At 39.8% G+C, this 13,877-nt stretch overlaps 1 protein-coding gene across 1 annotated transcript in view; it reads right to left on the bottom strand.

The window, feature by feature from the left end:
- The window catches only part of LOC139729385 (E3 ubiquitin-protein ligase HERC2-like), a 103,811-nt gene that overhangs the window by 67,957 nt on the left and 21,977 nt on the right, over window positions 1-13,877 (bottom strand). The window contains exons 4-7 of the mRNA XM_071640312.1: window positions 2,894-3,085; window positions 1,736-1,961; window positions 867-1,127; window positions 71-362 (exon numbers count right to left, since the gene is read on the bottom strand). Of these exons, the coding sequence (XP_071496413.1) occupies window positions 71-362; window positions 867-1,127; window positions 1,736-1,961; window positions 2,894-3,085 (971 nt within the window). The remainder of the gene's footprint in view (window positions 1-70; window positions 363-866; window positions 1,128-1,735; window positions 1,962-2,893; window positions 3,086-13,877) is intronic.

The following is a 13,877-nucleotide window of genomic DNA, read 5'->3' as shown; positions in this document are numbered from 1 at the left end:
CCTGATGCATAGATTAGCATCTTGTGACTGGTTTCACATGAACAGATTACATGTTCACTCAAATTCGTACCTCTGGCATTCCGCCAACGCCTTCGATGAGGAACCGGCCCTTGGGACTGGGCACGTTCTCGAACCGCCTCAGGAGGGGAACCATAGGTGCCGTGGTGCCCTGGGGGCTGTTGCGGTTGTCCGGCTCCTGCCTGCCCTTGTCCCACAGCTGGAGGAGGAGGAGTGTGGCGTCCAGCAGGTGACCTAGGGTGCCCCGCTGCACCGCCAGCTCCAGGAGCAGGGCGAGGGCGCTGTGTTGGTCGGCAACAGGAATGGTGTCTACACCTTTGGCACTGGCACATGCATTCAGATCCCTGCACAGATGGCATAATGATCAATACAAAAAATGAAAATGAAAATATGAAAAGTGGAGGAATACATATGACAAATGCCGTCAGTATTACCTGGTAATGAAATCGACCCAGAGTGTGGGGGTGCTGTGGAGGGGGAAGGTTGGCCTAGCTTGGATATATTCGAGAATCTCCGTAACGAATTGCGTACAGCTTTATCACTGATCTCTATGTAAGTACACACACAGCCAAAGAATCTCGACTGGAGAGGACCATTACTGACGAGTGTATGCTTTGATGCACATATTCGTTGACCGGTGCTATTCGTGGTTTCCAAATGTACCCCTGTTGGCAGCAAATGAACTGGACCACCTATGAATCTTAACGCTATTGAGTCTTTAACAAATTGTCAATCAGCTCATCAAATAACCACACTCTGATACTGAAGATCTTCTGTATGAAATTTTGGTGTCAATACAACAGAGGTCTTTCTATAATAGACCTCGGGCACCTGATGCTAAGACTTACCCTACGACAACGGACTTGAGGAAAGTGGTGGCCTTCTCCACGACCTCCACCCAGACGCTGGACATGGAGGACTCGTCGAACAGCGTGGCCTCAGGCAGGGACTGCAGGGCCTCAAGCGCATCCCGCAGCAACTCCGAGCACAGGTCCGAGTCTTCGCCGGACCGCCAGGCCCGCCGCAGAAATGCAAAGGCGAAAGAGAGGGCAGTGCGGGCACCGACCCGGGCCAGGGACGCAGTGGCCCGCTCCTTCAGCTTCTTCACGCTAGTTGTCGAAAAGACAGATGAGACAGAAAGATTGATTGCGATAAAAGGAATTGTAATGAATCAAAATCGACTCCATCTATTGTCCCACTACAAAGTCAGATTTCTGACGATACTGGTTACAGTAAGCAGATGAGGGTACCATAATGGTTAGTCACCAGACTTCTCCTGATTCTCTGGGGTCTTTTCTTTTTTCCTCATTGCTTTTCTCTGCTGAAGTTTGTTTTGTTTTGTTTTCATTTTTATTGCTTACTGATCTGAGTGCAAAAATCTTTTGATTCAGAGAAGCCTGTATGCTTAATAAAGATCAATGAGAACAGAAAGAACTAGAAATGTCACTATGGCAACTGGAATGCCTTCGCCATATTGCATTATTCTACCAATACGTCTATAGTACATCTTGATAATGTGAGACGACAGGTTTCACATGACTGGCAAAATATTGATAAGACATCTTTCCCTACAGAATCAATTTGCAGTAATCCATGTACAGTCAAACCTGTCTACAGCGGCCACCGAAGGGAGACGAATAGAGTATACATTGTATCTTGACAATGTGTGATAACAATATTACATGATTCTCCACATCCACTTCATCCCCAGACTAACCTCTTGGTCTGCTCGACTTTCTTGACCGCTCCCTTCTCGGGGGCCTTGCCGATGATGGCTGCCTTCTGCTCGGGGCTCTGTCTGGCCAGGGCCACAAAGTATCTCTCCAGAATGACCAGTCGCTGGCGCAGCCGGACCGACGAGAGGGTGGACAGGGCGGCTTGGGCCAGGAGATCGCGCTGTTCTGTGATCAGTGAGGTCAGGCAACTCTGTAGCTCACTGACATCTGATGTACAAAAGAAGGGAAAAAAGGAAATATACACACTGGTCAATTACTGATTCTGATGGTGTATCAACCACACCTTTTTGCAAATGGAAACATCATCAGAATTGGGGTGCTGTTTAATAACGGCAATAGTCACATTTTTACTCACAAAAAGTCTATGGATATGAAAAGAAGATCATCCAAATGGTAATTTTTGTGGCAGAGGTGCTAAAGGCAGCATTCTGGAGGATGTTGTGTTTGTGTCACATGATACTGTATACGCTGTTATTTTTGTGTACAGATATTTTCGTGAATGAAGAGGTCATGGACGTTTTTGCGAGATGCTGTTTTTGCATATTGATGCTGACGCAAACGCAAATGCACTATCACCCGAGTGCATCGAGGCATTTTCGCATGTTTTGAATTTGCGATCAAGCAGAAATTCACAAAAATTAAACCCTCGCGAAAATAACAGCTACATGTACACAGCACCCCTGAATGTCAGGTTTATGATGGCAGTTCTCACTATGCTCCTCAGTATCACTTGGCTCAAGAAAGTGAGACTTTTAGATGTATTCTTATGTAACTTTTAAGAATACTCACATAGGTGTACCCTTTTCCTTTTTTACTTTGGATATACTGGCCAGAACTTCTGAACTTTCTGAGGCTACTAATTGTAAGTAAATATTAGTTTGTAGATCACAGTCAAAGCATTTGTATGATTATGAACAAATCTTAGAATCTCATACCTATGTAGCTGCAATATGCCAGGCACATTAACCTTATAATGCTTGAGATGGGGAAGGAATGGGGAGGGGTGGGGAGAAGTACGTGTACAGCTAAAGCATTCTTTAATTGACCGAATTTCCATGAAATGATCAGGTTTTACAGTAAACAAGTGTGAATTCTGGAACATCTACAAAGGTTACAGCACATGACATATGACCTCTGACCTGGCTGTGCCCCCCACGTCCAGGACTCCATGTAGCTGCTGGAGTGGAGCCCCTCCCGATTGTCCGACTGCTTCTCTTCCTCGTCCAGCTTCCGGCAGGAGGGGCAGTTGCACCCGCTGTTGGGCCCGCATCGCCCATCACAACAGGTGCAAGAGAGCACACGCCGGCCGCAGTAGTACTTGCCCGTCTCGCCTGAGGTGTTGGGGGAACACAAAATTTGGGATGAAGAATTATGGGGTGAGAGGGTACTGTATAGAACACATCACAGACAAGGACTTGCAAGGCATTATATGTTATGGTGTATAAAAACATGTACAATTTTCATTAATGTAGGAGCTTGCTGAAAACAAAACAAGAAAACACAGAGAAGACATTTTACATATGTTAGAGGCACCAGATAGTTAGTTTTGAAATAAGCCCTGCAGTCTAAAGTGTCTTGAATAATTCGTTATCTTTTATTTAAATTGCTGCAAAAAAAAAAAAAAAATCTCAGCTGGAGGAAGATACTGTAAAACCAGACACATTCACGGCATGAAACTTGTGTGAATTGTAGCCAACAGTCTTTTTGCGTTGTGAAACATTTGCTAATTGTCACTGGCATTTCATGCATGGTGAAGACAAAAAACTCTTTGTATGCATTTTACTTTCGCGAATCATCGCTCCTCGTGACAGTTTCATGCAAGTGAAAATTTCTGGTTTTACAGCCCAGCGCCACAATACACTGGTACATACATACAGTTGTATATTGAGTGACTGGTGTAGTAACTCAGCTAATTTTTCTTTTGAGGGATTTACATACCTTAACACTGCTTTACAGTACTGTAAAGACACAACATACAGCAAAGTATATCAAAGAGCAGATGTTAGTATATGCCATAAACCAGAACAGCAATGGGGGAAAAAAAAGAGAAGTCTTATGAATTCGGCTTTAACTCCCATCACTCAACACTGAGGACGTTGGGGTATTTTAAGGACTTGTTTCCACCTCCATCCAATCCCCAATCCCCACTCCCTGGGACTGGGAATGTACCGTCATCAATTATCGCGATATATTCCCCACTGACACAGAGTATATAAACTGTGAAATCCCTCCATCAGCACATGCACTAAAATCTGCCCCTAAGACTTGTGGCACAACTACAGTACCACATAAATTTGTGATCCAATTTCCCGCTCTGGAACCTTTCTATCTTTCCTAGAGGGCTGATACAAAAATGTAAGATAATTATAATTAATGATGCAAAAAAAGGCTATTTTTTATTCAAAACACTGAAGGAATTCACATATATAAAGAGCCTCTCCACTCTTTTAATACAGTACACGTGTTGTACATACCATGTAGCAGCAAGTACAGTAACTAAAATAATCTCATTTTAGGACTTGTGACTGATGATGTGACACTCTTTTATAAAACAACAAAGTTTAGAAGAAAACATTAAAGCCGAAACATAGTTCTCAAATGCCAGCACAACTGTTGATCATTGCTCTAAAATATACATTATGTACAATGTAAACATGCATATCAGAAAAGTGTGAAATAATGCTGTAATAACACAATTCAGTTGGGTAACTACAAAAATGCCAAATATTAGTCATAAAGGTTCACTGAAAGTCCACAGTCTGAGTGCTTACCCCATCATGGTTGCTGCATTATTTTTCATAATTGATTATCGGTAATCGACAAATCGTGCCACAGCAATATCCATCAATCTTCCGCGCGAGAGTGAATCGCATGCAGTTTGTTGGAAAATACAATTGCAAGGGCATGACCGATCATCACCTTACCTTCCCCCAATGTTGAATGGGGGCTTACGGGGAGGGTTCATCTGGAATAAAAGTTGTGGACTATGATCAAAATTACTCTACACTCTTGATCTCAAAAACAAGTCATCATCCTGGCAAATAATGTTAGCCTCATATAGTTTCTTGGTCTACCCTTTCGATGTATTGGAAGTAAATTCCAAGTGATGGAAGATGAATTTCGAGCCTTCCAGGAACGTGTAACAATTTATACAATGTATCCAAATGATTGATTACATCTTAACTCCCATTTTATTTTTTCAGGTGTGATGGTTGCATTTTGTGACAAGAATAGCAAGCAATGCTTACATAAATTTGCATATAATCTATCACATTTTGGATGCACTTTTTGTGAAACTACTTAATGTAAAAGGTGTGATACCATGGAATATTCAACACAATTGATTTTTCCACAGGGGCTGGATTTCGTGTATTTCTGCAGCTTAGCAACAGTTTTGTGATTTCACAGTAAAAATTTTGCAAACAACTTGAATATTTGGATAATGTAGCAAGAGTATGAATGCTACAGAACACCATTTGATTCTTGATGAAGAAAATCAATGTTTATTTCCAAAAAGAAAAACAAAATAAGACAAAAGTCATGCATTATGTGTTGTTACATTTATGTACAGTAGACAGTTCTAAGAAAGTTTTAGTGACCTACAAAAAATAAAAATAAAAAATAATTTGTTACATTAAAAACAAATTACATAAATTGGCATACAGTTGTATTTCCATAAGCTCTTTGATATCATCATCTTGATTATCATAATATGTTAACAAATTTGACACATGGTAAATCTTACTTGATATACTGCAAGAGACAATATTTTGATGCAAGGTAACCCTCTCTGACTGTGGTGCGAACAATTTGACACCCATAATGGTAGTGTAGCAATATGGAAGCAACACAGCCTAGGGGGAAAAGGAGTGCACTTTGCAAGTACATGTAAACAAAGTCTGAATATCCAGAGCAAGTGATATTCTCCTATACATGTATGAACTGTACAATCTCATTGCAAAGGTCATCGGCAGATTATTATCATCATTTTGGCAAAACCACAGCTTGATGGCCGAGCATGATCTGGCCGCAAAAGCTACGACCCAACCGAATGTTTGTCGGCCAAAGACAAATTCCAGCCACAAATGGGGAGGATTGAGAGTGGCAGGTGCAGCAGTGAATGGAGGAGCGCATCACTGGGCTGGGTAGCACCGGGGGCATAGAGACATGTATGATCCGCGAATCTGAATACAATGGTAAACTGATCTCCTACAGTCAGATGATACAAGTCAAGAGAATGCCAGATGCATGTTTTTCAATGGAGTGTGTTGCATTATGATAATAATCAGTGGCACTAGTATGTGCACCTCCGTCTACAGCTACAGCACTTGCGTTTAATGTGCTGCATGCAGGGTACATGATACAGTTACATTTCTGGGAAAGAAAAGAGTGGTATCGCCCTTATACAGGTATCACAAGATATGTCACCATCATAGATGTACAAGAGAAAAGATAAAAGGATGGAATAGAAATTAGAAAATTCTACCATTCAAATTCAAATTGATATTTGCCAATTTCTCTTTTGCTTTTGATCAATTATTTATGATATCAATATTGCTACTCTTCATTCAAAAATGACAATCATATTACATCCCTTCCTAAATCTAAAGAAAATTATGCCCAGGAAAAGTTGTGCATTTTGTCAAATCTAGCCCGACTATCTAACAAGTGGCAAACTGTTGTTTGCGAAAAAGAAAATTACGAAAATATCGCTTGAACAGGTCTTGGAGTTCAAACATGGTATTAACAAGTTGTATTCTCTGGAGTACATACTATATGGGTAAGATGCCTTTAATGCTGACATGCATACCTGTAACGTGAGCTGTCACTTCAAGCGACAATTAACCTACTGCATCAACAACCTTCCCCTCTCCCTCCCGTTTTAAGAAAAGGTTGACTGTGGTGTACCTATGGAGACGTTTCGGTGCAAGTGTAAATTCCACATAATGGCCAACCCTCTTGGCTTGTTCCTTCGGAGCCTCGTAAGTTTGTTGACCCATTATTTCAGCATGTGTGTACCCTGGTACCAGAGTGCATGTGATGTACAGTGCCTCAATGCACAACATTATTGTGCATGCTGGTGGGTCTGGGAGTGAAGAAGCCTCTACGAGAGGATGAACAAACCCGCACCGAGTGGACATATTAAACTGGGCAGCAATGCTGCAATCGTGATCTCCTTTTTTTTTTCTCTCTATCTCTCTCCACCCTAGCAAGGACATAAGAGGCGCATTAGTCATGATCACCCATCCCAGATCTAATACATGATGACCCCACACTGGGCATAGAGGGGTTTGCTTGCAGAGAAGCAATTATCGTTCTGCGATGAGTCAGTCTTCGAATTCATTTCATAATGCGCACATCTCTACTTCATCCATCAATCAACACACATTCGATGCACTTGTGAATGTGCTGTGTATTAAAAATGCTGGGTGGGGGAGGAGGGGATGGATGTGACATGCTTGTGCTGGATTTTAACCCTAAGTTGCCTCTCACAGTATGCCCCATCTACAGTTACAATACATAGTACATGCATTTGCCAGGAGCAAGTGGTTAATGAAATGCAACAATTTTGTATAACTGTATGCACACAAGAATGATGCTGAAATCTAGAATTTAGTACATCATGCTATGGGTATCAAATTACTGGAATTATTATTATTCATGATACAGCTGGACAGCAGTTCCAGTAGATACTGCAGTGCAATGAGTGGTGAAATACAAACTACACGTGTATATCATTACAAATGGTTGATATTCATCTTTGGAACATGTCACAATTAGTCCTGGTACGTTTTTCAATGCAAAGCAGGTCTGCCATGACTTATTCAAGTAGGCCCCATACGGTATCTGTATACTAATGTAAAATGTGGACCTTTTGATGTCACACTGTGCATTCACTCCCGATAAATTTAGCAATCTAAATTCTGCACATCACGATATGCGTCGCTCCGCACTAGAAGGCAAAATGCAAAATGAACGTGCAGAGGCCCAATCTCGGTCGTGACGGGATCTCGATATTGCTTCAGCTAGATCGTGTCCTTGGCCTGCAACTTTGCTCCGTAGACAGAACTCGTTCACTGACAGCACGGAGTAAATTATGGCCCACGTTGAAGGATGCCTGCACCTCACTAAAAATACAGCACTGCTGGCTATAATTGTCTGTTGCCTGTATGCATGTAACTCCATCTATAAACATGAGATCATAAAGGTGCATGCAAGTAATGAACTTGCTTTCTGTAGAATGACAGGCACTCCATAAATCTAATGAAAACACATGACTGAAGAAATTTATGATCTTAAATCAAGCCCACACTATTCCTGTATAAAGTGTATGCAGGATTTAAAGGCATTTGTTCAACAAACTATAGCTTGTCTCATTCAAACATGCTTAAAAAAAAAAGAAGGAATGCTCTCAATCTTTGTTTTAAAATGCTGATCTTGTATACATGTAACATGTAAAGTGAAGTATCCTACTCAAAACTTCAATTCAGATAACATTACATGTAGGTACAAACTGCATCATAAGTCTACACTCATAAATCATAGAGGCCTACAATGTACAATCGTATGATTTCAGAATATGTCCATCATTTCCAAAGGTGGACACAAGAATGTGACATTGTTCTTTTTGATAAAATGTACCATTTTAGACAGCATGGCCAAAACATGCTCAGCACATGCAAAGTACATGTACTGTACATGTAGCTTGTGATTTACATTACATGCTATGTGTAACTCAATCAACAGTGTCATCAATAATCTGCTCTAAAAAGGTATGAAAACACTGATTTTAGCTTGTGGACACAGCACAAACAATGCATAAACTGTGAATTGTAACGGTCTGATGTAAACACCACACATATGCATTTACTGTAAAACGAGGAATGTTCGCGTGCATTTTAATTTCGCGAATTTCGCGAGCGTCAAGATTCGCGAAATTAGAATGCACGCGAAATTTACACTGTATGCATTGAACGCAAGTGGCAATTTGCGAAAATTTCGTGCCGCGAATAAATCATGTTTTACAGTATACAAGTATGTGTACATTCGATCAAATAACTAACAATGCATCTTCCACGATTTCCAGTCTATCCAAACAAGGGCAGATTGCAGGATGGCACACATGTTGAGGTCATTGCAAAATACATTGGATCAAACGAGAGTCAAATTACATTTAAAGTAACACATGCATTTTGTACATGATGCAGTTTACATTATACACCTGCAGAAGCTGCTGATGTTTTTTTAATAAAAAATTGACAATATGGATGTACATTAAAGAAATGAGTGAATTATCCCTATGATAACACCTTTTCAGTTGGGCAACAACACAAATGTGATAGACCAGCCAAAAAGGTAAGCCAACAGCAATCTGAGAACATATCCAATCGTGGTTGCTACATGTGTGAAATGTTCTATAGATACTTGATTATCAATTATATGATTAAAACTAGAAATGTCGCTTTGGCGACTGATGCCTCCGCCATGATGCATGATTCTCCCAATAGGTGTATAGTACAATGTCTTCACAATATGTGATGACAGTTTCACATAACTGGCAAAATATCGAAATAACAGGTTTGTCAGAAATATCTTGAATGTTCACTTTCCATGAACTGAGTTTGCTATAATTGTCTATTAAAGAGTGCAGGTACACATATTTGGGGAATTGAAAATTTTTACTTGACTTCTGACCGACCTTATTATAAGTTTATGCATTGAGTATAATTTTCAAGGTATGAAGAAAGAGTGTAATTACAGTACAAAATATATCTTTTTTTCTTTGCATTTAAACCTGACCTTTGACCCTTAACCTTTGACCTTTGACCTTCTGGCTGGAAATTTCCAAGAGAATCTCCATTAAGTAATACATGTACATATATTAAATTTTAAAACTAATACCGGTAATGCAATCATTGCATATACTAGTATATGAGGGAAATAGTAACATTTTGAGAAGTTGACCTTGACCTTTGACCCCCCTGACTATTGACCCATGACCCCTAAATTCCCTAGATAATCCCTGCCAGTCAGTACATGCATATGTACCAAGTTCCATGAAGATACTATATGAACCATTTGCGAGAAAAGTGATATTGCAACATTTTCACCTAACCTTTGACCTTTTGACCTTTGACCTTATGACATGAAACTCTCTCTGGAGAATCTTTACGCAGTAGTACATGTCTACACTAAGTTTCAAGAAAATAACTGTGGGCATTGCATAGATATGGGGGAAATAGCAACATTTTTAGCATTTGACCTTGACCTTTTGACCTTTGACCTCTTGCCAATGTCACTAAAATCTACTGAACTAATTGTCCCATCATACATCATCCTTGGACCAAGTTTGGTGAAAGCTGCTTCATCCAGTTTTGAGTTATCACGTAAAAAGATAAATTTTAGGATTTGACCTTGATCTTTGACCTTTGACCTCTGTCCAATTTCAATGAAAAACTAATCAAGTAACTGTCCCATCATACATCATCCTCCAACAAAGTTTGGTGAAATTTGCTCCAGCCAGTCTTGAGTTATCGCGTAAACGGATACAATTTCATGATTTGACCTTGACCTTTGACCTTTAGCCGATTTCACCCAAAATCTTATCAAATCATTGCCCCATCATACGTCATACTTGGACCAAGTTTGGTAAAATTCCAGTAAATATTACTCAAGTTATCGCGTAAACGAAAGCGGACGGACGTACGTACGGACGTACAGACGTACGGACGTACGGACGAACGGACGGACGGACGGACAACCCGAAAACATAATGCCTCCGGCACCACTTTGTGGCGGAGGCATAAAAATTGGGCCACAGCAGTATCCACTAATTGTACATGTAGTCAGCACAAGAGTGAATCACATGCAGCTTGTTGGGGAAAAATTATTGCTATAGAGCATGATTGATGATCATGTAACGTACACACACGGTAGACTTACATTGTACCCACTACACTACTGAACGGGGAGAGCTCTTCAGGAATAGAAGTTGTACAAGATGTGTGTATACATGTATGATTGAAATCATTTTATTCTTTCGCTCTCAAAATACCAGAAAAACAACTCGTTATAATGGCAAATCGTGTCAGCCAGGCAAGTTTTGTGGTTGCCCCTTTTGATGTACTATCTGCAAATTCCAAATGGTGGAAAGATAGATTTTTAGCCCTTATGAGATCTATGTTTTGCCTTTAAATACTAAATTTTTGGGGTAAGAACAGAGGATGGTATGCACTAATCGAACAGACACAAAAGGGAACATCCCCTTCTTGACAATCTGACCCCATGTCAGTCGAATCCCGCACTCTTGAGGAAACCGTTACGTAAAACCCAGGTGAGGAGGCTCCAGGGACTGACTGCCTCTGAATCATCAAGGTGAGGGCATTGGTTGTGCAGCTTTCAAGCTTATACGATGCTAGGAATGTACTGTGGGGCTATAAAGACTGCTTCTACTGCCTTGCACTGAACACTACTGTGAAGCAAGAAATGTTACCAGCATGAAATCTTTGCAAATTTGACACTGTTAGCCTTTTTCGTGGCACTGGATTTTCGTAAATTGACACTGACATTCAAAAGCATATAGTGTAGACAAGAACTTTTGTATGCATTTCAATTTCACAAATCTTGGCACTTGCAAAATTTGTGAAACTAAAATGCACGCAAACATTTTGGGGTTTCTTCAGTGTATCTTTCTTGTTTTGTTTTGTTTTGATGCATTCACAGGGCAATGGTAGTACAATGTATTATGCAGGCAGACATACTTACGTCATAAGATGTGAAGATAGTCACCATAAATGCAGTATTTGATACCAAGAAATGGGTACCATGTACATGTACACTTTAGGTACACATCAATAATGCAAGTTATTTGATAATTCTCATTTGTGATGATGATTTGCATGGAAAAATAGCTACATGTTACCCCAAAATGTCACTTTTATATGCTGTAAAACCAGAAATAGTTGTGTGCATTTCAATGTCACAAATTTCATGAGAGCCAAGATTTTAAAAAAATCAAAATACACACAAAAGTCCTTGTTGACACTACATATGCATTGAATTCCAGCAGCGATTCACGAAAATCTCATGCAGCAAAGGGCCATTGGTTCCAATTCACATACAAAAAAAAAAATTAAGTCGTGAAAATGTCTTGCTTTAATTAAAACAGTATAATTTAGGATTCTGAGCTTTGTCCATATAACGGAATGATGAGTCTTAAATGGTACCAGCAAGGCTTTGTTTTTGCTTCAAGACAGATGTACAACACTCATTACATTCATCACAACTATTTTCTGTTAAAGATTCCTACCAGCTCCAAAAAAGGACAGCATTTGCGCAACCTTTATACCGGGTTGAAGCTCTGTAGCAATACATTGATTGCATGATGCAGTGGATGAACATACGTGTACAGCGATACGAATCACTGGTCCCTGCACACATCAAGTTAAGACAACTTGTACCACATGTGCACACATACCAATATATGTATGTAGCTACGTAGTCATACCTGTATGTACATTGTACACATGTGCATCTTATGCTTTTTCATTATTATCCATACAGTGGACCTGATAATTTAGAAGCAATAATTCATTGAACATTCACATATCATTAAAACACACAAATGAATAAAAGTTGCACCTGGAATTTATATATTTGACCAACAGGTGGATGCCACTTATCATTTCTTGGTTTTCTCTCCACAGAAATTATAGCCATGATAGATGTTTCATTGTAATGTGTTTCTGATTTAAGCAAAAACAGATACATGTGCAAAATCCTTCCTTGGAGTAGCAGTCCCTTTGACCTATTGTGCACATACATGTATGTAAATAAAATTTTTATACATGTAAATTAATTTTTTTTTCTGTTTTTTGCTACATGTTTTTGAAGGCCTCATTAAAGCTTCAATGAGAGACTAGCACTAGGAGATGAAAACGAGCAGAATACTTGTATTGTTGGTATTGAGGGCTAAACTGGTGGCATTTCCTGCCAATCCCGTGAAGGTTGCACAAAATCAAGACATGTACTATGAGTCAAGCTGTTGAATGCTCTTGGCATTCACACTGATAATCTCACACATGCACACTCACAAAAGCACACACACAAACCAACATCCAAAGAAATTGTCACCACAGCAATCTGTTCTAACAGTGTCAAACTTGGTCATGTTTATGCACACGTACACTGTACATGTTGTGCAATATCATGTACAGTTGATTATGTTGACCCTGACTTTTGTAATCACTTTTTTTTCTCAAGAAAATTAGCATAAGAAATTAACTATGTTATCAGCATACGGCTGTCGTGTCTGCAAGATTTAGGCAATGAACAGCTTTCTTCACATTCATCCAAGGGCTAAAATCATATCAAACTAATTACGCAGTCATGTTTATATTCATTTCATATTCTACATTGATCGTATAAAGTACACTTAGACCTTGATAGTATTATGAATAAAAAATATGAACAGCAATATTCTATCTACTGTATGATATACTCCTCCCTAGGAACATGGTACATGCACTGTTGTGCTATGTTTAGGCCAACACAGTAGGGGATTTTTTCCTTCTTTTTTTTTTTTGGGGGGGGGGGGGGGGGGGGGGGGGGGGGGGGAGGAGTCTCGTTACCAGAAAAAAAAAAACATACTGTATATACATGTATATATATGATGCCACTCATACACAAATACATACATTTATTGAATGTGTGTAATACACACACACACATACTGTATTTAGTGCAGCAAAGGTAGTTTTAACTGACAGCAGGCTAATCCCTAACAGAGGCCTGAAAGGTAACATATTTGGCCAGGGCAGTAATTCAATCACATAGCAAAGCCAACTCCCCCAAACCCCCTCCCAAACACCTTACTCCTCCCCCCCCCCCCCCCCCCCCCCCCCAATAAAAAATTATAATAAATAACATCACGCAAAGCAATACTGGGCATTATTTAAAAAAAAAAAACCAAAAGGATCACTGCTTAGCCTAATTTTTTAGTTTACGATGTCAACACTTTCCATGTTAAGATATGGCTGGCTTTCTTGTTGGAATCTCAGTACTCAATAACTGGGCAATGACAAACAATTTCTGATAATCACTGCCATGAATTATTTTCACTAT

The sequence above is a fragment of the Diadema antillarum genome, unplaced genomic scaffold (assembly GCF_040938485.1).
Source record: "Diadema antillarum isolate AM-2024a unplaced genomic scaffold, OU_Dant_1.0 seq00000235_RagTag, whole genome shotgun sequence".
Taxonomy (NCBI): domain Eukaryota; kingdom Metazoa; phylum Echinodermata; class Echinoidea; order Diadematoida; family Diadematidae; genus Diadema; species Diadema antillarum.
Note: the sequence above shows the minus strand (reverse complement) of the source record. Positions and strands in the feature narration are given on the sequence as shown.